The sequence below is a fragment of the Carassius gibelio genome, chromosome A22 (genome assembly GCF_023724105.1).
Source record: "Carassius gibelio isolate Cgi1373 ecotype wild population from Czech Republic chromosome A22, carGib1.2-hapl.c, whole genome shotgun sequence".
Lineage (NCBI taxonomy): Eukaryota > Metazoa > Chordata > Actinopteri > Cypriniformes > Cyprinidae > Carassius > Carassius gibelio.
In genome coordinates this window covers 16135205-16160429 of record NC_068392.1, presented here as the reverse complement: position 1 = coordinate 16160429, position 25225 = coordinate 16135205, and the positions used below count along the sequence as shown (strand labels likewise).

Genomic DNA, 25225 nt, shown 5'->3' with positions numbered 1-25225 from the left:
AAAAATAATATTGAATAAAAGATTATTCCAAAGATCCAAAATCATGAAATCACATATTCTGTCATCACTGGGGATAACAAGATGGAAATGTTGATGGCCATGGATCCTAGATTTACAGAGATCTCCAATCCTCTTCTCAGAGTCGCTCATGAGCAATAACAAAAAAGTATTTGACTAAACTTTAAATTAGACAAACACATGACATTTGAGAAATGATAATTGGCTCTCTCAAATGCCCAATGCCTAGGCCTAATATTCTAAATAAATCAATCTATTAGATTTTGAAAAAAAGAAGGAAAGAAAGAAAAGAAAAGTTTTTGGCAAAAAAGGGGGAGTGAAAGTGTGTGAAAAAGTATGAATGATGGTGTTGTATGGCATGAAAGAGAGTGTCTGACGAGACACTGAGGCAATTCAATCAATTTGCCCAAACAGCTGTATACAAATTTGAATGTGGGCCCACAGGGCAAACTTATGCCCAGTAAAATAATGACCATGGATGAATTTGGTTAAGTTTTCTGGTCAGTACCTTGGTCTTTGTTGTGGCAGAAAGAAAAACAGTGCCACACATGCGCAGCGTATAACCTGGGAAGGCAGAGCAAAGCAAGCTTGCTCTGTCCACCCCACATTTAACTTTCTTTTCAGCATATCATGATGGAGCTGATTGTGTCAAAAGGATGAAATATTGTCTTTCTGACTGTTAAAATAAATAAAATGGTTTGAGTGTTTTCCAGGGCAAAAGGCCTATGCTACTGAGCAAGATAGGACTAGATAAATTATCCAGTGATATAGTGGAACTCAGTTTACAAAACAAAAAGATAACTAAATAAGCAAATCGTTGAGAATAAAATTGAAAGCAATTTAAAAAATAGTAAAGACATCACTGGAATTGTGAAAACTCAAAAAGGGGCCAAGACAGCCCTCAACCCACATTACATTTCCACAGGTCACACCAAGAAGGTCGACTAATTAGCATGCTTGATAACACTAACAAAAAACTCTGAAGTTTTTCATTTACAGGTGACAGCAAAGAGAACCAGTGAGGGTGCAGTTACGATCTCAAGAGAGCCTTGCATTAATCAGCAAAACGGTTACAGAGTGACACCTGAGTTCACATCTCTAACCATAAAATACGCCAACCAGCTTCAACAACTCCACACAGCATGAAGTGAGGGATGAAGGGCGTGCTGGTAACGACCCACCCTTGCCAACGAGGGAAAGACCATTGCAACGACTCGCAAAGAGTCTCCCTGGTGAAGATGGATGTAGGATGTATATGGATGTAGGAAATGTGGATGTAGGAAGATTTGAAGGGAGAATAGAATGATAGGAGCAAAGTAGAAAAGCTCAAGATTATTTGTAAACTTAAGAAGGAAAAGTATGTGTTATGTTTGGGGGACAATGCTGTATTTATAGAAAGGAGCATTTAATGAAGAACTGATAAAATTGAAAAGGCTAAGAATGGTAGATAAAGAAAATGTTGGAAAAGATAATAAAATGTAAGACTGGTTTGATTTAAAGTTAGGAGCATGGGGAGCATAGTTTATAACTAAATAGGGAAAGTTTTTAGGAATTGCATTATTAACAGGATATTTACTATTTTAATGTATACTTCCTATATTGAGGTCACTAGTCAAAGCCACAGCTAAGCAAATCAAAGTCAAAGATGTCAAGATAATGGGAAATTTATACATAAGGTATCTAAGCTGATGATCAACTCTTATAATATTGTGATATTCAATGTGTGATGTGATGTATGTATTTTTATGCCTTTTATACATAACTGTGAGAACCAGGCAAATGCTGAACCATTTGCGCATTCATGTTTTAACAATGTTTACTTTTAAAGAGGGGTTAGGGAGACTGGATCTTTTACTCACTCCTTATCAAATTAGGAGAGAGATGTTTGGTCCAGTAATCCCTCAGAGTGGAATTTCATAATCTAGTCACTGGTGATAATACAATGTGACTTATTTAGTCACTAGGTAGTGTAACTAAATATGACTGGATTGTGGAGTAGCACTCTGGATAAGAATAATCAAATGTGAGACTTATTAAGTCTCAAAGGGGAGAATATGTGGAAGATTTTTATTAGTAAGATTTTAATCAATCAAGAATAATCAATGTGAATCTGGCCATTTTTGTTGCTAGTTGTTTTTCCATTATAATCCTATAGGTAATGGATAGAAAGGAATATGCTTACGTGCTGGAATGTTCAGAACTGAGGAGAAACATATGGCCAGAAAGGGCCTTTCTTCATACTAAAACAAGTAGGGGCCTCTCCTCTCTAAGGAGGGATCAAAATTGCAAGCATAAGGAAAAGTTTGACTATTTGGAAACGCCCTGTATAGGGCATATATAATGAGATGCACCCTAGCATTTCGGGGGGTCTCCTTGCAAGGACCTCTCGGCTTTGTTTTGCTTAAAATAAAGTATTTTCTTCTGAGAGAAAAATCCATGAATGAGTTCGATTCCTTGGAGAACCGGCAAAATACACCACATGCGTGAGTTAAACCGACACTGTATGATTTCTATTTTCTAACGCCGCTGAAAAAGACACAGCTCGACAGGAGATTGCTGTGTCTGTAAGTATCTGCTGACTGCACTGTGAAAGAGTGTCTGGATCATTGCTATTGCTTTTCCGACAGACACGTTATCGGAGGTGCCTGGGCTGAGCACGAGCCAACTGATGCAGCACTGCAACTGAGTTACCTTTTACATGGTGGACTGTGAGATATCAAGATACAGTGCGACTGACTCCAGGTAGGACTGGAACAGTACACTCTTCTTCGTACAAACTATTAATTTGCTCGCCACCACCCCACGAAAAAGATGCTACTAACTGTGATCATCTACACACACACACACCTACACTTAACCACTCACTTACGACTGCTAACCTTTCTGAGGTGGTTTGGTTATGCAAGGTTAGGAAAGCTTATTTACATTGAGCTATTTCTTTTACGTGATGTGAGTTTAAGCCAAGACTTTTTTTTTTTGGTACTTTTTTCCTTCTTTGTGGGCCTCAATATATGAAGTATTTAAACTGATGAAATTCTGATCAAAATGGTTGATGAGATGCTTTGATGAATTGTGATTCATTACGATTTTGTGAACCCCTGCCTAATTTACTTTGACATTCTTTTGTTAGAGAGAAAAAAATTAAAGACTTAAGAAGGTTCTAAAAAGACCCAAGATTAAAATAAATGTTTTTTTTTTTTTTTTTTTTTAAATTGGTTGAGTAATTTTGTACAGTTCTATAACGGATGATAGGGTAATTCCATTCCACTGTCACAATATATTAATCAATATCAAATAAATCTATAAATAAATAAAGAGCAGGGTGTATTGCATAATCTTAGTTGCATGTTTTTTAGTTCATTCAGTTCTGGATTTCGCTGTGACTGGACTTGATGTAGTCTACTCCAACAGGTTTATCATACTAAAGCAAACACATCCCCTTACCTCTTCTACAATAAAGTTAAACAACCGTAACCAGCATTGCAAAAGCAAGGAATACAATACAAATAAACTTATTTCATTAAAAGGCAAAATTTATAGTTTAAATAAAAAATTATTATGATTAAACTATTTTAAAAGAACATGCACAGGCTATTGAGAATCCTTAGATACTTTATAATTTATACAGCAAAAATGTCAGAAATAAGGAAAAATGTGATTTATTTATTAGTTTGAAAGTTGCAAATGCATATTAATATGCTGATTTCTGTTTTCACAAAGGAGCTTACAGGACATTGCAAGTAATTCATTATAAGAATAAATGTATACATGTTTTTATCCTGTTTATATATGGAATATATATTTTTACAAAGGTCAATGTTCATTTTCAATTTTAACAGGTTGTAACAAGAACAACATTGCAGAGACCAATGTAGAAAAAAGTAGTTTTAGCACAGTTCAATTGGACAATATACAACTTGAATAACATCTTGAGTTTTGTGGTAAGGACAGCTTAATTCATCATCTTGCTTAAATTACATCAGGTTCATGTATTAAAATTATAGTCATTCTGATGATCTAGAAACATCATAAAACTTCAAAAGCTGCATAAAAAGAAAATGTGCTTTCTGGTTGGGGATGTTATCTGTGGTGCAGTGTGTCACACTGATGAAATAGTTTCTTCTTAATCAAGACCAAATTAATGTCAGATTATTACTGTGAACCAAGTGTTTCTTACTTCATACTCCTGGGGTCTTGAGCACATTCACACTCTTCAATCAGGGCACTTTCATTCTAGTCTAGTTACAAACTAAAAATGTGGAATGAAAGAAATAGAAGCGCATGTTGTTTATGCTCAAGAGTATTATTACTATCGACTGTAATAGTTTCTGCCACACAACTTTGTGATGCTGTTTCCAATGTTCTTTAAAACTACAGTATATTGTTTAGGGAAACACTGAATTGTTGGTAATGAGAGAACTCATGTGATTGGTTAACAATGCTTTTTGGAAACATCCGTAAGACCAAACTTAAAAATAAAATTAATATCAAACATCTGTCCGTTATAATTATGCTAATTAATTTGGCCACAATTCTGTTCAGCAGTCAGAATATAATACATTTGGTTCAAGAGTACAAACAATTGTTACTAAACATTGAAGAAAGGCATAATTTGTAACACAATTAAGCAATACATTCTAATAAAGTAAGCAGATATAATGCAAAATAAGAAATTCCAAAACAACAGTCAGGAAAGTTGCAATCCCCTCTGGTTGGGTTTTCATGGAAGAGCTTCTTGTATCAGACGTTGCAGTAGACGTTGTGGTTGGATGTGCTGTTAGACAAAAAGATAAGTAATATTTAAAAAAATGTACTGTTGAAACTAAACACATTATTGCTAATTATTGTACATAACACCTGCAATATGTTTGGTGTTTTTATGACAAAAAATAATGAGGTGTTAAAGATGAAAACCCAGTATCACAGATCGCATCCAACCAACTCAAACTGTGTATGTCAGTAATGACTCTTTCTACATACCTTTGACATGCAGCATTCGTTCGCATTTCTTTTCCACATCTGGGATATCACATAAGAACTGCCCTGCGTCTGTGACCGTCAGATTTGAGAGTATAAGAGAAAAGTTCCCATTCTTGTGCTCTTGAAGAAAACTTGTTATTCGACCCTTGAACATTGGATCCTGTTCGATTGTTGAGGGTTTTCCTTGTTCGATATCATAAACAATTTTGTATGCATTGTATCTCCAAAACACATTGATTTCCTCTGGCTCTAGTTTTCTATCCTGGTATGAACACGGCATGAGGACAGAATCTCCAACAAAACCAGTGACATCTTGACACTCTGGAGACCCTGGAGACCCTGGAGACAAGAGTGACAACTTTAGAAAGCAGACAACAACAAAACAGACTAAACAAAGCAGAAAGTTACATGAATTTACTGAGGTCTGTGAATACTAACCTTTATCTATCAGATTAAGAAATAATACGTGAATGACACAGCATCTGCACAAACAAAAAAATAAATAATTAATTTATTCCCTTGAAAACTGAAAAAAAAAAAACATATGCACAGAAGAGAGTATGATTTCAGAGAAAGGCCCACTGATCTATATATTTAGACAAGTCTCATTTTAAGACAATAGTCCCCTTATTATATCAGATGCTTTTTTCTTTGAGAAAAAAACAAAACATGATTTAATGCTATTCCATGCATATTGTATTACAGGTGCAATAGGCTGTTTTAACACATTTTTCGGTCCCACTTTATATTAGGTGGCCTTAACTACTATGTACTTACATAAAAAATAAGTACAATGTACTTATTGTGTTCATATTGTAAAACACTTTTGCTGCTATTGAGGTGGGATAGGGGTAAGGTTAGGGACAGGGTTGGAGCTATGGGTAAATTTAATGGTGGGTTAAGGTGTAAAGTATGGGTCAACACAGTGTAATTATAAATGTAATTACAGAAATTAAATACAGATGTAATTACATGTAGTTTTTTTTTTTAAATACATAAGTACAATGTAAAAACATGTACACAATAAGTACATTGTACTAAACTATTAATTAAAATGTAAGTACATAGTAGTTAAGGCCACTTAATATAAAGAGGGTCCCATTTTTCAAAAAATTGCATGATGAAATGGAGACATTCAGAAAAACTATGGAAATTCTAGATACACACACACACACACACACTGACATGACATCATGTTTCCAGTTGGCCTCGTGACTTCTCATAAGACCATTCATCAGTCGTTTTATCACTTCTGCTATTCTAATTTATTTTGTAATATCAACCAAATCATATATTTTCTTGTTTGTGGTTTACAAGTTGTTTGTACCCCACAGAACTGCAGTCTCTCACAAGTTACGTTCTAATTGGATATAGCCCCCCACTCACTCGCTCACTGAACTAGTATTAAGAAAACCTGTTTTGGACGCAGATGTGCAAGTTGTAGCATTACTTTACTCTGGTATTACAAGGCTTGCCCATCCCTCTGATCCCCATATACATTATTTTACTATAATTAAAAATCTTATCAATATATGTATATATTATATATTTCTTTTCATAAAATAGTTCATGAAAATATAATCATATTTGGGTAACAGAGAAACTATAGCTACAATTAGCTTCAAGCTACACATGACAATAAATACTTTTTTATTTGTATTTTTTTTTTAATTCACTATCATTCACCATTAGTGTTTGTGAGAAAAACTGCAATTCAGTGTGGATTTGGGTAAAATGATGAGGCAGAAATATATTGTTAGTAACATTTTAGAACAATTTGATACTTCTGTGGGCCATGGAGGAAAAGCAATGTAGGCTAACTAGTAGTGTAAATAATTACATATTACTCTCTGGCAACTGTTAAGTAATAATATTACTTTTAAAAGGAGTACTGGTAACGAGCAATAAATTACAGTAACGAGTCCAACACTGCTTTTAAGAAAAAAACATTTTTTGTATAATCTTGTATAGCACCTTTCACATTTCCGTTTATCTCAGAAGCGGAAGTCATCGTATTATGCTAAACTATATAACTTATATATATATATATATATATATATATATATATATATATATGTAGCGTTACAATTTGCTCCAATAGCTATAACAAAATACAATAAATACATACAAAAATTCCATGACTATCTAGAATATCTCAAGATATGATTACACTAGTGAGAAAACAGAAAGCTGTCAAATTGGTTAGCACTCCCTCGTAGCGGGGTTAAGTTGGTTTTGTTTTCGATATTCGTGACACATTCAGCAGTAAACGCCAATAACTCCAAAACGAATTGCCCTACAAAAATCTAAACAGTGTGACCTCCAAAAGGGAAGAGCTGATCATGTTCCACAGCCTTCTTTTACTATATTTCCCTCGATATAATAAGCATGGCCCCGTGCAAGCCGTCGCAATGTGCAGAAAGCCGGGAGAGAACGCTCTCAGCAGAGCCTTCAGTTAGGGACCGTGGGGGAAGTGCAAACTTTCTTCGTTTTTTGCTATAGCTCAGTAGGCGTTGTTTTTGTAATAGCTTTTTAGTTAAAGGGCATATAGACATGATAACAGTGTCAATCAATAGTGGGGAACCGTGTACATTTTTCACAACCTCTTTTTTTGCCCCTACGGGCAGAAACGGGAATTGCATGTCCAAAATTAACATTCTTTTTGTAATAACTTTCTACAGCAAGGAGACAGAGACATAAAGACAGTGTCCATCAATAGAGGGGGGCAATGGGCATTTTTCACAATATTCTCTTTTTACCCCAAGTGGCTGATTAGGGAAATGCATGTCCAAAATTAACCTTCTATTTGTAATAACTTTCTACAGCAGTGAGACAGAGACATGAAACCAGTGTCAATCAATAGAGGGGGACAGTGCACATTTTTCACAACCTTTCTTTTTACCCCTACTGGTAGAAAAGGGAATTACATGTCCAAAATTAGCCTCCTTTTTGTAATAACTTTCTACAGCAGTGAGACAGAGACATGAAACAAGTGTCAATCAGTAGAAGGAGAGAGTGGACATTTTTCACAACCTTTCATTTTACCCCAAGTGGCTGATTAGGGAACTGCATGTCCAAAATTATCCTTCTTTTTGTAATAACTTTCTACAGCAGGGAGACAGAGACATGAAACCACTGTCAATCAAGATAGGAGGAGAGTGGACATTTTTCACAACCTTACTTTTTCCCCTTACTGGTAGAAAAGGGAATTGCATGTCCAAAATGAACCTTCTTTTTGTAATAACTTTCTACAGCAGGGAGACAGAGACAAAAAACCACTGTCAATCAATAGAGGGGGACAGTGGACATTTTTCACAACCTTTCTTTTTACCCCTACTGGTAGAAAAGGGAATTGCATGTCCAGAATGTACATTATTTTTGTAATAACTTTCTACAGCAGGGAGACATAGACATGAAACCAGTGTCAATCAATAGAGGGGGAGAGTGGATATTTTTCACAACCTTTCGTTTTACCCCAAGTGGCTTATTAGGGAATTGCATGTCCAAAATTAACCGTATTTTTGTAATAACTTTCTACAGCAGTGAGACAGGTGCATGAAACCAGTGTCAATCAGTAGAGGGAGAGAGTGGACATTTTTCACAACCTTTCTTTTTACCCCTACTGGTAAAAAAGGGAACTGCATGTCCAAATGAACCTTCTTTTTGTAATAACTTTCTACAGCAGGGAGACAGAGACATGAAACCACTGTCAATCAATAGAGGGGGACAGTGGACATTTTTCACAACCTTTTTTTTTACCCCTACTGGTAAAAAAGGGAATTGCATGTCCAAAATTAACCTTCTTTTTGTAATAACTTTCTACAGCAGTAAGACAGGTACATGAAACCAGTGTCAATCATTAGAGGGAGAGAGTGGACATTTTTCACATCCCTGAATTTTACCCCTACTGGTAGAAAAGGGAATTGTATGTCCAAAATGAACCTTCTTTTTGTAATAACTTTCTACAGCAGGGAGACAGAGACAAAAAAACACTGTCAATCAATAGATGGGGACAGTGGACATTTTTCACAACCTTTCTTTTTACCCCTACTGGTAGAAAAGGGAATTGCATGTCCAGAATGTACATTATTTTTGTAATAACTTTCTACAGCAGGGAGACATAGACATGAAACCAGTGTCAATCAATAGAGGGGGAGAGTGGACATTTTTCACAACCTTTCGTTTTACCCCAAGTGGCTTATTAGGGAATTGCATGTCCAAAATTAACCTTATTTTTGTAATAACTTTCTACAGCAGTGAGACAGGTGCATGAAACCAGTGTCAATCAGTAGAGGGAGAGAGTGGACATTTTTCACAACCTTTCTTTTTACCCCTACTGGTAAAAAAGGGAACTGCATGTCCAAATGAACCTTCTTTTTGTAATAACTTTCTACAGCAGTGAGACAGGTGCATGAAACCAGTGTCAATCAGTAGAGGGAGAGAGTGGACATTTTTCACAACCCTGAATTTTACCCCTACTGGTAGAAAAGGGAATTGCATGTACAAAATTAACCTTCTTTTTGTAATAACTTTCTACAGCAGGGAGACAGAGACATGAAACCAGTGTCAATCAATAGAGGGGGACAGTTGACATTTTTCACAACATTTCATTTTACCCTTACTGGTAGGAAAGGGAATTGCATGTCCAAAATTAACCTTCGTTTTGTAATAACTTTCTACAGCAAAGAGACAGATACATGAAACCAGTGTCAATCAATAGAGGGGGACAGTGGACATTTTTCACAACCTTTCTTTTTACCCCTACTGCTAGGAAAGGGAATTGTATGTCCAAAATTAACCTCCTTTTTGTAATAACATTCTACAGCAGGAAGATAGAGACATTAAACCACTGTCAATCAATAGAGGGGGACAGTGGACATTTTTCACAACCTTTCATTTTACTCCAAGTGGCTGATTAGGGAACTGCATGTCCAAAATTATCATTCTTTTTGTAATAACTTTATACAGCAGGGAGACAGAGACATGAAACCAGTGTCAATAAATAGAGGGGGAGAGTGGACATTTTTCACAACCTTTCTTTTTAGCCCTACTGTTAAAAAAGGGAATTGCATGTCCAAAATGAACCTTCTTTTTGTAATAACTTTCTACAGCAGTAAGACAGGTACATGAAACCAGTGTCAATCATTAGAGGGAGAGAGTGGACATTTTTCACATCCCTGAATTTTACCCCTACTGGTAGAAAAGGGAATTGTATGTCCAAAATGAACCTTCTTTTTGTAATAACTTTCTACAGCAGGGAGACAGAGACAAAAAAACACTGTCAATCAATAGAGGGGGACAGTGGACATTTTTCACAACCTTTCTTTTTACCCCTACTGGTAGAAAAGGGAATTGCATGTCCAGAATGTACATTATTTTTGTAATAACTTTCTACAGCAGGGAGACATAGACATGAAACCAGTGTCAATCAATAGAGGGGGAGAGTGGACATTTTTCACAACCTTTCGTTTTACCCCAAGTGGCTTATTAGGGAATTGCATGTCCAAAATTAACCTTATTTTTGTAATAACTTTCTACAGCAGTGAGACAGGTGCATGAAACCAGTGTCAATCAGTAGAGGGAGAGAGTGGACATTTTTCACAACCTTTCTTTTTACCCCTACTGGTAAAAAAGGGAACTGCATGTCCAAATGAACCTTCTTTTTGTAATAACTTTCTACAGCAGTGAGACAGGTGCATGAAACCAGTGTCAATCAGTAGAGGGAGAGAGTGGACATTTTTCACAACCCTGAATTTTACCCTTACTGGTAGGAAAGGGAATTGCATGTCCAAAATTAACCTCCTTTTTATAATAACTTTCTACAGCAGTGAGACAGATACATGAAACCAGTGTAATTTAATAGAGGGGGACAGTTGAAATTTTTCACAACCTTTCTTTTTACCCCTACTGCTAGGAACTGGAATTGTATGTCCAAAATTAACCTTCTTTTTGTAATAACATTCTACAGCAGGAAGATAGAGACATTAAACCACTGTCAATCAATAGAGGGGGACAGTGGACATTTTTCACAACCTTTCTTTTTACACCTACTGGTAAAAAAGGGAATTGCATATCCAAAATTAACCTTCGTTTTGTAATAACTTTCTACAGCAAAGAGACAGATACATGAAACCAGTGTCAATCAATAGAGGGGGACAGTTGAAATTTTTCACAACCTTTCTTTTTACCCCTACTGCTAGGAAAGGGAATTGTATGTCCAAAATTAACCTCCTTTTTGTAATAACATTCTACAGCAGGAACATAGAGACATGAAACCAGTGTCAATCAATAGAGGGAGAGAGTGGACATTTTTCACAACCTTTCATTCTAACCCTAGTGGCTGATTAGAGAATTGCATTTTCAAAATAAAAATAAAAATTATTTGCTTGTGTTCATGTGAAGAAAGAAAGTCATAAACATCTGGGATGACAGAGGTCAGTAAATGGTGAAAGAATTTTCATTTATGGGTGAACTATCCCTTTGAAGATGTCAGGGCGTGGTAGAAACGGAGCAGTGGAAAAAACAGGGTCTGGGTCCAAGTGCAGGGAATAAATTACTTTTTAATAAATGAGAACAAAAAGGCCAACAAGGCAAAACAAAACAGAAACAAATCACGGAGACAAGAGCAGACGCAGCCAAGATGCAAAAACACGAGTATCCAGGAACATTTACAAATCACAATTTACATTACACAATTAATACAGCCTGACAGAGTGGTTAGAGAGTGGAGAATATATACTCATTGACAATGGGCACCAGGTGTGTTTGTTGTAACGGAAACAGGTCAATTTAGCTCAAAGGGAATCATTTAAGATTTTAAAGGGAATTTGAACAGAATCACTGTTTCACGGCTGTTCACGGAGACGCCCTGCGATTCAGTGAACTAGCCGTTTAACATCAAATCTGCGCTGGATACTAATATCCAAACTATAGTGAAAACACTATTAATTAGAACAGTAACAAGATCGGCAGTTTAAGACATTAATTTGTAAGCACAAAACACAAGATACTTCTCTTTTCAATATGAATAAGGCTTTATTAGATAAATCTAAGACATATAAACTAATCTAACACATAAACGCACGCACTCACACTTTCACACAAGTTGCAGGAAGATCGAAAGTTAGGAAAAGATGAGTTTAAGAGAATGTAAATATGGAATTCCAAGTTTACAGCAATACGTTAAATTGCATAGACATGAACAACCATCAATCACGTAATTAGCCCTCGCATTGAGTTCCTCAATGTGACTAAAATTATATTAGATACACCAGCACAACAAATATCTGGGGATACGTTGCCTTCGTTTTCTGTGAAAGGGACTCCCATTGAAAGGGGTATCCCGGTGTCGCTGATTGGCTGGAAGTTCAGTAGTGAAGTGATGTCTTGGGAAGCCCGTGGTTGTTGGGCGTTGGCTGAAAGTGCAGAGTCGTGTGCGCTGGTCGAAGTTGAACGGGCATCCGAGGTCAGGCTTCGGAGACTCGACGTTACAAAACTTAACTCAGAACACGAAACTCTCAAACGGAAAAAGAAAAGAAATAAAGTTTGACGAGACTAGGTTGTGTTCCTTCTTATCGTGGCATAGTAGCAGCAGGCAGGCCGAAGCACGCAGGAACTGCGCTCAAACAGTGATGACTAAACCGCATGGCTAGAAGCTACAAGCTAGCAGAAGCATAGCTAGAGACTAGAAACAGACATGGCTAATAGCAGCAGCAAGGGACTAAAAGCAGACTAAAAGCAAAATTTCATGGTGTCCAAAGTATTTAAACTTCCTTGTTGGCCACCCCTCAAATGTTGCCTTGACCAATCAGATATGGTCTTGGCTCTGGGGTATCATAAATCATTTGTTTATCTTACCAGGCATGTGGTTCTTGCCTCACAGGGTCTAATTTTGGACATGATTCCTATAACATGATTATGATATATTTTACAAATAAATGATTGTCAGGACAATATCAAGCAAGAAAATTTGATTATATCAATTCTAGACATGACTATGTATCCTATAGTTATCAAAAGACATACACAATAAGTGATTATACATGATAGTCAAAGGTGTGGGTTACACATAAATGAATATGGAGTTAAGCAATGGAACGATTCATTTATAAGTCTTTTTGAGTTCATTCTGGTCCATATATAATGTACAAAAAGCAGTTTCTTTGCCATTCTCTGGCAAAGGGACTTTTCTGTGAAGACAAAGGTTTAAAGCCCTTCCCCCTTAGGAATTTCAGTCTGGTTCTGCTGGGTGGGGGGAAGTCAATGCAAGTATTTAACTTGATCTCCTGGGTTTACATGTGATGTCCAGCGTTGCATTTCAATCACGAACAATAAATTTGACAATGTCTTCTTCGAATTAAAATTGTCAATAATTGTTCTATTGGTGTTAATGTTGAAAGCTGTTGTGTGAACAAGTTGGTTGGTTGGTTATCTTGCTTGGTTCTTGTGGCACTAGAACTGATTTATGACTTCCTGAGGAGTTCGGCTCTCGTTTCAATGCACACAGCTCTGATAGACTCTTTAATTTGTCTGGTTCGACTCATTTCTGCTACATTGTGTAAGTGTGTGAGTGGATGAAACAGCTGTGCGGAGTGAAGGTAATGAGTCCGGGAGCAATTGAGAAACACAGGTGGAGCAACTAAACAATAATGAGGTAACAATGTGGGTGGGATCACAAAAAGACAGGATAGAGCACATGGCACCAAACAAACACAACACTCACAGAAGACAGTGACAGAAAGACATAAGACTGTGACAGAAGAGCAAGATGTGATGGAGAGGCTAGAAATATATTCGAAACAGAATACTAGAATGTGTTCAATTAATGAGTAGAGTCATAGAATTAATACAAAAAAACGTTAACGTTTTTAAAGTCCATTTTATTTGTGTTGTCTATTCAGCGTCACTGTCTAAAAGGACAATTAATCTTTTCAATTTTTATTTTGGGCATTTATAGTTTTTTCCTAGCAAATATTGATAAATTGTTATTTGTGACTAATTAGATTCATGAGAAAAAAGTCCCACAAAAATATTAATAGTATTTAAATTTTCATCACAGATTTTATTTGCACTATTTTGTGCATTCAGTATATCATAGCTAATGGCTCTATCAAAACAGAACAAATAATAAATAAACTTTTTTTTTTTTTTGCGGGTGAAACGAAACTTTTGCTGCCTCAAGTAAAATTACTCAAGTATTTTACACCTCTGTTAATATGTGCTTACTACTAATAAATGGCTAATATTCTATAAATATGCATACTTATAAGCAACTAGTTAATTAATAGACTCTGAAATATAGTGTTACTAATTATTTTAATTAATTATATGTATTTAATTGAATGAATATTTATTTTATTGTGGTTTGGTTACTACATATTACTAATAAAGTGTTTTACTTGAAACATGGTGATGGTAGTTCTTAAGATCTTAAACTTTTAAAGAACCTTATATTTTGTAGTTTCACACTGAAGCTAGGTTGTAGAAAAAGGTGCAAATAGGAGAAGATTCAGAAGGTATTTATTCCACATGACATAGGAAAAGGGTATCCACAGATAGCAGTCATGAGGTCTAAAACATTACCCGACAAAGTCAAACTAAAAGGACAAGAACGTAACGTAGACAGAACAAATGAAATAATTAGCAACACCACAGGTGAACTTATGTAATCAAAATGTGAGACAAAATATAGGTCAAATGACAAAGTATGAAAGACAGACTTAGTCCAAACTAACAAAACTGTGATAAGTAGAGTTAAGAGTTCATTATGCTTACAAAAACATAAAGGATAGATATAAACCATACACTGTTGACACAATGACAGGAGTAATGTGTAAATATACAAAGTATATGCCAGGTGCACGTGGATGGGATAAACTCCACAAATTCCAAGTATTTGTTATTATTATACTTCACCATCATGTTGCTTTACTTCACTTCACTACATATAGCACAATCCTTGTCAACAATGTATGGTTTTATGTCTATGCAATTACAAATAAAGGTACCTGAAAAAAATGTTATGAGACAACATTAAAATACATCTTTCTGATTTAGTAGATAGAACATGCTATCCACTTATAAAGAACACTATGTATATGTACCTATTTTATATTTATTTTTATATCTATTTAATGTACAGTACAGACCAAAAGTTTGGACACACCTTCTCATTCAACGAGTTTTCTTTATTTTCATGATAATTGAAGATTCACACTGAAGGCATCAAAACTATGAATTAACAAATGTGGAATTATATATGGAATTATATACATAACAAAATATTGTGAAACAACTGAAAATATGTCATATTCTAGGTTCTTCAAAGTAGCCACCTTTTGCTTTGATTACTGCTTTGCACACTCTTGGCATTCTCTTGATGAGCTTCAAGAGGTAGTCACCTGAAATGGTCTTCCAACAGTCCACTACACGCATCTCCACTACAAATAGAAAAAATAAGCTACAATTTGTGGTGGTGGTGTAATGGTGTGGGGGATGTTTTCTTGGCACACTTTAGGCCCCTTAGTGCCAATTGGGCATCGTTTAAATGCCACGCCCTACCTGAGCATTGTTTCTGACCATGTCCATCCTTTTATGACCACCATGTACCCATCCTCTGCTGGTTACTTCCAGCAGGATAATGCACCATATCACAAAGCTTGAATCATTTCAAATTGGTTTCTTGAACATGACAATGAGTTCACTGTACTAAAATGGCCCCCACAGTCACCATATCTCAACCCAATAGAGCATCTTTGGGATGTGGTGGAACGAGAGCTTCGTGCCCTGGATGTGCATCCCACAAATCTCTATCAACTGTAAGATGCTATCCTATCAATATGGGCCAACATTTATAAAGAATGCTTTCAGCACCTTATTGAATCAATGCCACATAGAATTAAGGCAGTTCTGAAGATGAAAGGGGGTCAAACACATTATTAGTATGGTGTTCCTAATAATCCTTTAGGTTAGTGTCTGTCTGTCTGTCTATCTGTTTGTCGATACACTGGTCGGTCTGTCTGTCTTTCTGACCAAATGGTTAAAATAAAACTTTGATTTGTGATATTGTATTTTCAGTATTCAACCCGAACAGCATTGCTCCCTGTGTGGAAAAGAGTGTCCAGTTGGAAGCATGGCTCCTTCATTGAGTAATTAGTAATTAGTAAAGTGACATGACATTCAGCCAAGTATGGTGACCCATACTCAGAATTTGTGCTCTGCATTTAACCCATCCAAGGTGCACACACACAAACCATGAACACACACCGGAGCAGTGGGCAGCCATTTATGCTGCAGCGCCCGGGGAGCAGTTGGGACTAGGCCACAACTTCCCCATGAAGATGAGGTATTATACAATCTGTAGAACTGAAATGTTAAATTATTTCAACTATATAGATAATTATTATGCCGATAATTAGTATGCAGTTAATACAGAAATGACTTTAAATCAAATATTAAGTAGTATTTTGTATTAGGTCAATACAGATCAAAAGGTTTTATTATTTTTACTGTTTGTTCAATTGTCTATATTTCAATTTGATGATTTTAAGCTGAAATTACTATTAATATCTTAATAATGTAGTAATAAAAGAATGAATTACAGTTTATTTTTAACTTAATATGTTGTCAGGCTGTCTGGTCTCTGTTTCCCTGAGTCTCCACTAGTGGTCTCACTTCCCCATAGGCACCTCACCGCAGGCACTACAATTCCCACAAAGCCTTGTCCCTTCATCACAGTAATTGCACTTCTGTTAATTGCACTCAGGTGTCTTCACTTGATAGTCATTACCCTGCCTATATTAACCGGTCTGTTTCTGTTTGTTTTCATGGAGTCCTTTCTTTCTGTCACCCAGTTTCCTCACCTTACGAGTTTCAAGTTCTATTCCTGTTCCTATTCCTGTTTGTTTGTTTGGATGGATTTTTGGTTTTGACCCCTGCTTGTTGGATTCTGAATTTGGATTACCCATTAAACTCACAGTGTGTTTGGATCTCTCGTCTCCTGTGTTTCCCTGGGTTCCCGAACGTAACATATGTTCAATATAATTAAAAATTAAGTTTACTTGTGACAATTTTTATTTCCACTAGATTCAGTGCAGCAACTGTGAAAAATGGTACCACTCTGTCTGTCTCGGAATGATTAAAAAAGAGGTACAAAAATGGAAGACGAGAAAGTGATTGTGTGTTTTCTATAAGTAAAAAGTACTTTACAAGTGTAGGTGTTAAAATATATTGTTTACTCTTGAATGTTTTTTTTTGTTGTTGTTGTTGTTTTTTGTTTTGATCAGCTCCTTATAAATGTTAAAATCAGTCAATTTTAAAATCAGTATAAATTTATGATCAGTGTATTAAATACCAGTTCAGTCAAAAAGGCTATTGTACTGTTGGCTGTTGTCGTTTCAAATTAGTTTACAGTATTAACAGGATCATTCTGCATTACATAAATTTCGTAATTGTCAGGATGTAAATAAGGTACAATTTGTAAATGCAACTACCTTGTGCAACAGTAAGGATTAAATGTGAGGTTGTGTAAGTTGATCACTGTCTCCCTCTATTAACTGACACTGCTATTACATCTCCCTGGTGGAAAATGCCATTACTAAATTAAAGTACAAAATGCTTCAAGCTGCAATGACGAGCCCAAGTCACTAGTGCAACCACCATCCTCTAGTGTCATTGGGAAAGAGGTGTGCATGCATTGATATTAACCGTTTGGCAGTCTGGTTTTAAGGGTTACAGCAATGAAATGGTTAAACACCATGCACACAGACAACAAAATATAAACCTTTGATAATGGTTTACAATAAGGTTTAAAGGAACACTCCCCTTTTTTGGAAATATGCTCATTCTCCAACTCCCCCAGAGTTAATGAGTTGAGTTTTACTGCAGTGATATCACTGCAATGGCTGCACTCATGTTATGGCTGCACCGTTCCTTGATTATTACACCAGAATAAGTATAGTTTTTAATCATATCACCCTAGAAAATCACAACTTTACATTTTCCACCGGTCTTAGTACAAAATAGAACTACAAAAGAGGAAAGTTTTAAATAGGAAAAATACCCATACTCTTTGGTCATTTCTGAATGCCATGCTGCTGGTCTCAAAACCTGATATTGGCTGAATGGATTCAAAAATGGTATAAACTGGGAGTTTGAGAATGAGCCTATTTCCAAAAAAGTGGAATGTTCCTTTAATATGTTAACAGTACTTAACTGTGCATGTTAACTTGAACAATATTTTTTATAGCATTAATTATATAATTACATACTAAAAATACATTATTAATTTTCATTTGTGTATCTGTTAACATAAGTTAATGTACCGTGAATCAACATGAACAAAAATAAATCAAGTAACATTAAAAGATTGATAAATGCTCTAAAAATATATATTGTTCATATTCAGTTAATGTATAGTAATGCATTAAATAGCGTTAACAAATTAGACTTATTTTTAAAATACTACCAAAACTTGTAATTATGTAAAAACATTATTTAAATTATTTTAATGATCTAGTAGTGCAGAAATAATACTATACTTACAGTACATACTAACATAATTTATGTATTTGTTGGTCATTGTATCTTCTTGAATTTAGCAGGACCTTGCTCACATTTCTTATCCTATCCATCTAGTGAACACCTACAGTATCACAGCCTTCATCTGTCAACTAAAATGTCTGATATGAATATGAGCAGCACAGAATTGGTGCCAAGTAATGTCCCACAACCAAAAAACAATTGAAAAATGCATTTAAGTATTCAAACATTAGATATTTACCAAGATCCTTGTGTTATTTATTTAAACCCCCCACAAAATGTAAAATATTAGTAAGCTTAAAACATATATTATAACATAATCATAATTATAATTTTTTGGGTGCTTTCCAATGGCTGGTGGCTGCCCCGAACCGTTACCTCTAAATTTCATATTATAAAATAAATTTTAAATGTTAATTAATGTTTTATTTTAAAAACAAATTTTGTATTTTTTTCTTTTAATAGTGATGTTCAAATATATATAAATACGTGTGTGTGTGTGTGTGTGCGTGTGTGTTTATCTTTTATATTTTATTTGTAAATTTGCAAATGTTTTCCTGTATTGGCCGAGATTGATTTTAACTACACCCCTACATTTATGAACAGGAAATATTAATGTGTCCCTCTCTCTTAAATCTTAAAACATATACTTAAAAAATCTTATCATGTACATATACACACACACATACACACAAATTCAATTTTCCAGAGAATAAATTAATAAATACAAATAATGTGTTGCAAAAAAAAAAAAAAAAAAAAAAAACTACTGAAAGTTAATGAATATAACTAAATAAAAATTTCTGTCGTAATGTTAAAGTATATTTTGATCAACCAATATGTTGAATCAAAACTGTTGAAGAAAAGTCATTAAGGGGTAAAAATAAAGGTTGTGAAAAATGTCCACTCTCCCCCTCTATTGATTGACACTGGTTTCATGTCTCTGTCTCCCTGCTGTAGAAAGTTATTACAAAAAGGAGGCTAATTTTGGACATGTAATTCCCTTTTCTACCAGTAGGGGTAAAAAGAAAGGTTGTAAAAAATGTGCACTGTCCCCCTCTATTGATTGACACTGGTTTCATGTCTCTGTCTCCCTGCTGTAGAAAGTTATTACAAAAAGAAGGTTTATTTTGGACATGTAATTCCCTAATAAGCCACTTGGGGTAAAACGAAAGGTTGTGAAAAATGTCCACTCTCCCCCTCTATTGATTGACACTGGTTTCGTGTCTATGTCTCCCTGCTGTAGAAAGTTATTACAAAAAGAATGTCAATTTTGGACATGCAATTCCCTTTTCTACCAGTAGGGGTAAAAAGAAAGGTTGTGAAAAATGTCCAATGTCCCCCTCTATTGACTGACAGTGGTTTCATGTCTCTGTCTCCCTGCTGTAGAAAGTTATTACAAAAATAAGGTTTATTTTGGACATGCAATTCCCTAATAAGCCACTTGGGGTAAAACGAAAGGTTGTGAAAAATGTGCACTCTCCCCCTCTATTGATTGACACTGATTTCGTGTCTCTGTCTCCCTGCTGTAGAAAGTTTTTACAAAAAGAAGGATAATTTTGGACATGCAGTTCCCTAATCAGCCACTTGGAGTAAAATGAAAGGTTGTGAAAAATGTCCACTCTCTCCCTCTATTGATTGACACTGGTTTCGTGTCTATGTCTCCCTGCTGTAGAAAGTTATTACAAAAAGAAGGTTTATTTTGGACATGCAATTCCCTTTTTTACCAGTAGGGGTAAAAAGAAAGTTTGTGAAAAATGTCCACTCTCCCCCTCTATTGATTGACACTAGTTTCGTGTCTATGTCTCCCTGCTGTAGAAAGTTATTACAAAAAGAAGGTTTATTTTGGACATGCAATTCCCTTTTTTACCAGTAGGGGTAAAAAGAAAGGTTGTGAAAAATGTCCACTCTCCCCCTCTATTGATTGACACTGGTTTCGTGTCTATGTCTCCCTGCTGTAGAAAGTTATTACAAAAAGAAGGTTTATTTTGGACATGTAATTCCCTTTTTCACCAGTAGGGGTAAAAAGAAAGGTTGTGAAAAATGTCCACTGCCCCCTCTATTGATTGACAGTGGTTTCATGTCTCTGTCTCACTGCTGTAGAAAGTTATTACAAAAAGAATATTTATTTTGGACATGTAATTCCCTAATAAGCCACTTGGGGTAAAACGAAAGGTTATGAAAAATGTCCACTCTCCCCCTCTATTGATTGACACTGGTTTCGTGTCTATGTCTCCCTGCTGTAGAAAGTTATTACAAAAAGAATGTCAATTTTGGACATGCAATTCCCTTTTCTACCAGTAGGGGTAAAAAGAAAGGTTGTGAAAAATGTCCACTGTCCCCCTCTATTGACTTACAGTGGTTTTATGTCTCTGTCTCCCTGCTGTAGAAAGTTATTACAAAAAGAAGGTTTATTTTGGACATGCAATTCCCTAATAAGCCACTTGGGGTAAAACGAAAGGTTGTGAAAAATGTCCACTCTCCCCCTCTATTGATTGACACTGGTTTCGTGTCTCTGTCTCCCTGCTGTAGAAAGTTATTACAAAAAGAAGGATAATTTTGGACATGCAATTCCCTTATAAGCCACTTGGGGTAAAACCAAAGGTTGTGAAAAATGTCCACTCTCTCCCTCTATTGATTGACACTGGTTTCGTGTCTATGTCTCCCTGCTGTAGAAAGTTATTACAAAAAGAATGTCAATTTTGGACATGCAATTCCCTTTTCTACCAGTAGGGATAAAAGGAAAGGTTGTGAAAAATGTCCACTGTCCCCCTCTATTGATTGACAGTGGTTTCATGTCTCTGTCTCCCTGCTGTAGAAAGTTATTAAAAAAGAAGGTTTATTTTGGACATGCAATTCCCTTTTTTACCAGTAGGGGTAAAAAGAAAAGTTGTGAAAAATGTCCACTCTTTCCCTCTACTGATTGACACTGGTTGCATGTAACTGTCTCACTGCTGTAGAAAGTTATTACAAAAAGAAGGTTTATTTTGGACATGCAATTCCCTTTTTTACCAGTAGGGGTATAAAGAAAGGTTGTGAAAAATGTCCACTCTCCCCCTCTATTGATTGACAGTGGTTTCATGTCTCTGTCTCACTGCTGTAGAAAGTTATTACAAAAATAAGGTTAATTTTGGACATGCAATTCCCTTTTTTACCAGTAGGGGTAAAAAAGAAAGGTTGTGAAAAATGCCCACTGTCCCCCTCTATTGATTGACAGTGGTTTCATGTCTCTGTCTCACTGCTGTAGAAAGTTATTACAAAAAGAAGGTTTATTTTGGACATGCAGTTCCCTAATCAGCCACTTGGGGTGAAATGAAAGGTTGTGAAAAATGTCCACTCTCTCCCTCTATTGATTGACACTGGTTTCATGTCTCTGTCTCACTGCTGTAGAAAGTTATTACAAAAATAATGTTAATTTTGGACATGCAATTCCCTTTTTTACCAGTAGGGGTAAAAAAGAAAGGTTGTGAAAAATGTCCAATGTCCCCCTCTATTGATTGACAGTGGTTTCATGTCTCTGTCTCACTGCTGTAGAAAGTTATTACAAAAAGGAGGTTTATTTTGGACATGCAATTCCCTTTTTTACCAGTAGGGGTAAAAAGAAAGGTTGTGAAAAATGTCCACTCTCCCCCTCTATTGATTGACACTGGTTTCGTGTCTATGTCTCCCTGCTGTAGAAAGTTATTACAAAAAGAAGGTTTATTTTGGACATGTAATTCCCTTTTTCACCAGTAGGGGTAAAAAGAAAGGTTGTGAAAAATGTCCACTGCCCCCTCTATTGATTGACAGTGGTTTCATGTCTCTGTCTCCCTGCTGTAGAAAGTTATTACAAAAAGAATGTCAATTTTGGACATGCAATTCCCTTTTCTACCAGTAGGGGTAAAAAGAAAGGTTGTGAAAAATGTCCACTGTCCCCCTCTATTGACTGACAGTGGTTTCATGTCTCTGTCTCCCTGCTGTAGAAAGTTATTACAAAAAGAAGGTTTATTTTGGACATGCAATTCCCTAATAAGCCACTTGGGGTAAAACTAAAGGTTGTGAAAAATGTCCACTCTCCCCCTCTATTGATTGACACTGGTTTCGTGTCTCTGTCTCCCTGCTGTAGAAAGTTATTACAAAAAGAAGGATAATTTTGGACATGCAATTCCCTAATAAGCCACTTGGGGTAAAACGAAAGGTTGTGAAAAATGTCCACTCTCCCCCTCTATTGATTGACACTGGTTTCGTGTCTCTGTCTCCCTGCTGTAGAAAGTTATTACAAAAGAAGGTTTATTTTGGACATGCAATTCCCTTTTTTACCAGTAGGGGTAAAAAGAAAAGTTGTGAAAAATGTCCACTCTCTCCCTCTACTGATTGACACTGGTTTCATGTACCTGTCTCACTGCTGTAGAAAGTTATTACAAAAAGAAGGTTTATTCTGGACATGCAATTCCCTTTTTTACCAGTAGGGGTATAAAGAAAGGTTGTGAAAAATGTCCACTCTCCCCCTCTATTGATTGACAGTGGTTTCATGTCTCTGTCTCACTGCTGTAGAAAGTTATTACAAAAATAAGGTTAATTTTGGACATGCAATTCCCTTTTTTACCAGTAGGGGTAAAAAAGAAAGGTTGTGAAAAATGTCCACTGTCCCCCTCTATTGATTGACAGTGGTTTCATGTCTCTGTCTCACTGCTGTAGAAAGTTATTACAAAAAGAAGGTTTATTTTGGACATGCAGTTCCCTAATCAGCCACTTGGGGTGAAATGAAAGGTTGTGAAAAATGTCCACTCTCTTCCTCTATTGATTGACACTGGTTTCATGTCTCTGTCTCACTGCTGTAGAAAGTTATTACAAAAAGAATGTTTATTTTGGACATGCAATTCCCTAATAAGCCACTTGGGGTAAAACGAAAGGTTGTGAAAAATGTCCACTCTCCCCCTCTATTGATTGACACTGGTTTCGTGTCTATGTCTCCCTGCTGTAGAAAGTTATTACAAAAAGAAGATTTTTTTGGACATGCAATTCCCTTTTTTACCAGTAGGGGTAAAAAGAAAGGTTGTGAAAAATGTCCATTCTCCCCCTCTATTGATTGACACTGGTTTCTTGTCTATGTCTCCCTGCTGTAGAAAGTTATTACAAAAAGAAGGTTTATTTTGGAGATGCAATTCCCTTTTTTACCAGTAGGGGTAAAAAGAAAGGTTGTGAAAAATGTCCACTCTCCCCCTCTATTGATTGACAGTGGTTTCATGTCTCTGTCTCCCTGCTGTAGAAAGTTATTACAAAAATAAGGTTAATTTTGGACATGCAATTCCCTTTTTTACCAGTAGGGGAAAATGAAAGGATGTGAAAAATGTCCACTGTCCGCCACTATTGATTGACACTCGTTTCAAGTCTCTGTTTCACTTCTGTAGAAAGTTATTACAAAAAGAAGGTTAAATTTGGACATGCAATTCCCTTATCAGCCACTTGGGGTAAAATGAAAGGATGTGAAAAATATCCACTCTCTCCCTCTATTGATTGACACTGGTTTCATCTCTCTATCTTTCTTCTGTAGAAAGTTATTACAAAAAGAAGGTTAATTTTGGACATGCAATTCCCTTTTCTACCAGTAGTGGTAAAAAGAAAGGTTGTTAAAAATGTCCACGGTTCCCCACTATTGATTGACACTGTTATCATGTCTATATGCCCTTTAACTAAAAAGCTATTACAAAAACAACGCCTACTGAGCTATAGCAAAAAACGAAGAAAGTTTGCACTTTCCCCACGGTCCCTAACTGAAGGCTCTGCTGAGAGCGTTCTCTCCCGGCTTTTTGCACATTGCGACGGCTTGCATGGGGCCGTGCTTATTATATCGAGGGAAAATATAGAAAAAGAAGGATGTGAAACATGTTCAGCTTTGCCCTTTTGGCGGTCACACTGCTTAGATTTTTTTAGGGCAATTCGTTTTGGAGTTATTGGCGTTAACCGCTGAATGTGTCACGAATATCGAAAACAAAACCAACTTGACCGCGCTTCCCTCGTTGTATAAGACACATCCACATGCAGAAGCCTTAACTAGTCTTCTGCAATTTTAATGACAAGGTGGTTATAAAACACAACACCGATATTAATGCAAGTCAAAACTTCTCTAGATGTACGATGATAATAACCGTGGAAACGAGTCAAGCAGTCTGTGAAAAGGGTGCACTGTGAATTGTAACAAATGTAAACATTAAGTTACTTGTTTTCCCATTTCTAATTTACGTGATGTAAATTGTCTTAATGTTTTATCATTAACCGATAAAAATATAAGATACAAATATTCGCCAATTATAATTTTTATTTACCCACAAAAGTGTACCATTGATAGAGCCGTTACCTTACAAACATGACTGTCGTATTATAGGTCTGCTATCCGTCGTTTGGGAAACGGGCAATTCAAAATGAGAAAAGCAAACAAAATCTAACTTTAATTTAGCGCACTGCACCGCGTTCTTCTTCTTCCTTCTCTTCTTCTTCTTGGTTTTTATGGCGGTTGGCATACAACTTTAAGGTGCATTACCGCCCCTGCTGGTTAGAAGTGTGGACCAAGATCGCCAAGATTGGCGGGTGACACGTTCCTGTACGTTGCTCGTGAATTATTTGAGTAAAACTCAGTTTTACTTTACTATATTGTAATGATATTCAGTAACATGTAATATATCCAGGTAGACACAAGGTGGTGCTGGAG

The 25225-nt window shown here is 36.0% G+C and overlaps 1 protein-coding gene across 2 annotated transcripts; it reads right to left on the bottom strand.

Annotated features, from left to right (window-relative positions):
• Window positions 1–3661: 3661 nt before the first annotated feature.
• Window positions 3662–25019, bottom strand: LOC127942632 (V-set domain-containing T-cell activation inhibitor 1-like). Of its 2 annotated transcripts, none has more exons than XM_052538492.1 (4): window positions 24875–25019; window positions 5437–5480; window positions 4999–5337; window positions 3662–4792 (listed from the first exon to the last, which is right to left on the bottom strand). In XM_052538492.1, exons 1-4 carry the CDS (start codon window positions 24883–24885, stop codon window positions 4656–4658), a joined length of 531 nt encoding a protein of 176 aa, XP_052394452.1. In that variant the 5' UTR covers window positions 24886–25019; the 3' UTR covers window positions 3662–4655. The 2 variants fall into 2 exon arrangements, with proteins under 2 accessions (XP_052394452.1, XP_052394453.1); XM_052538493.1 differs by having other exon boundaries at window positions 4999–5328.
• Between the last annotated feature and the right edge of the window lie 206 nt (window positions 25020–25225).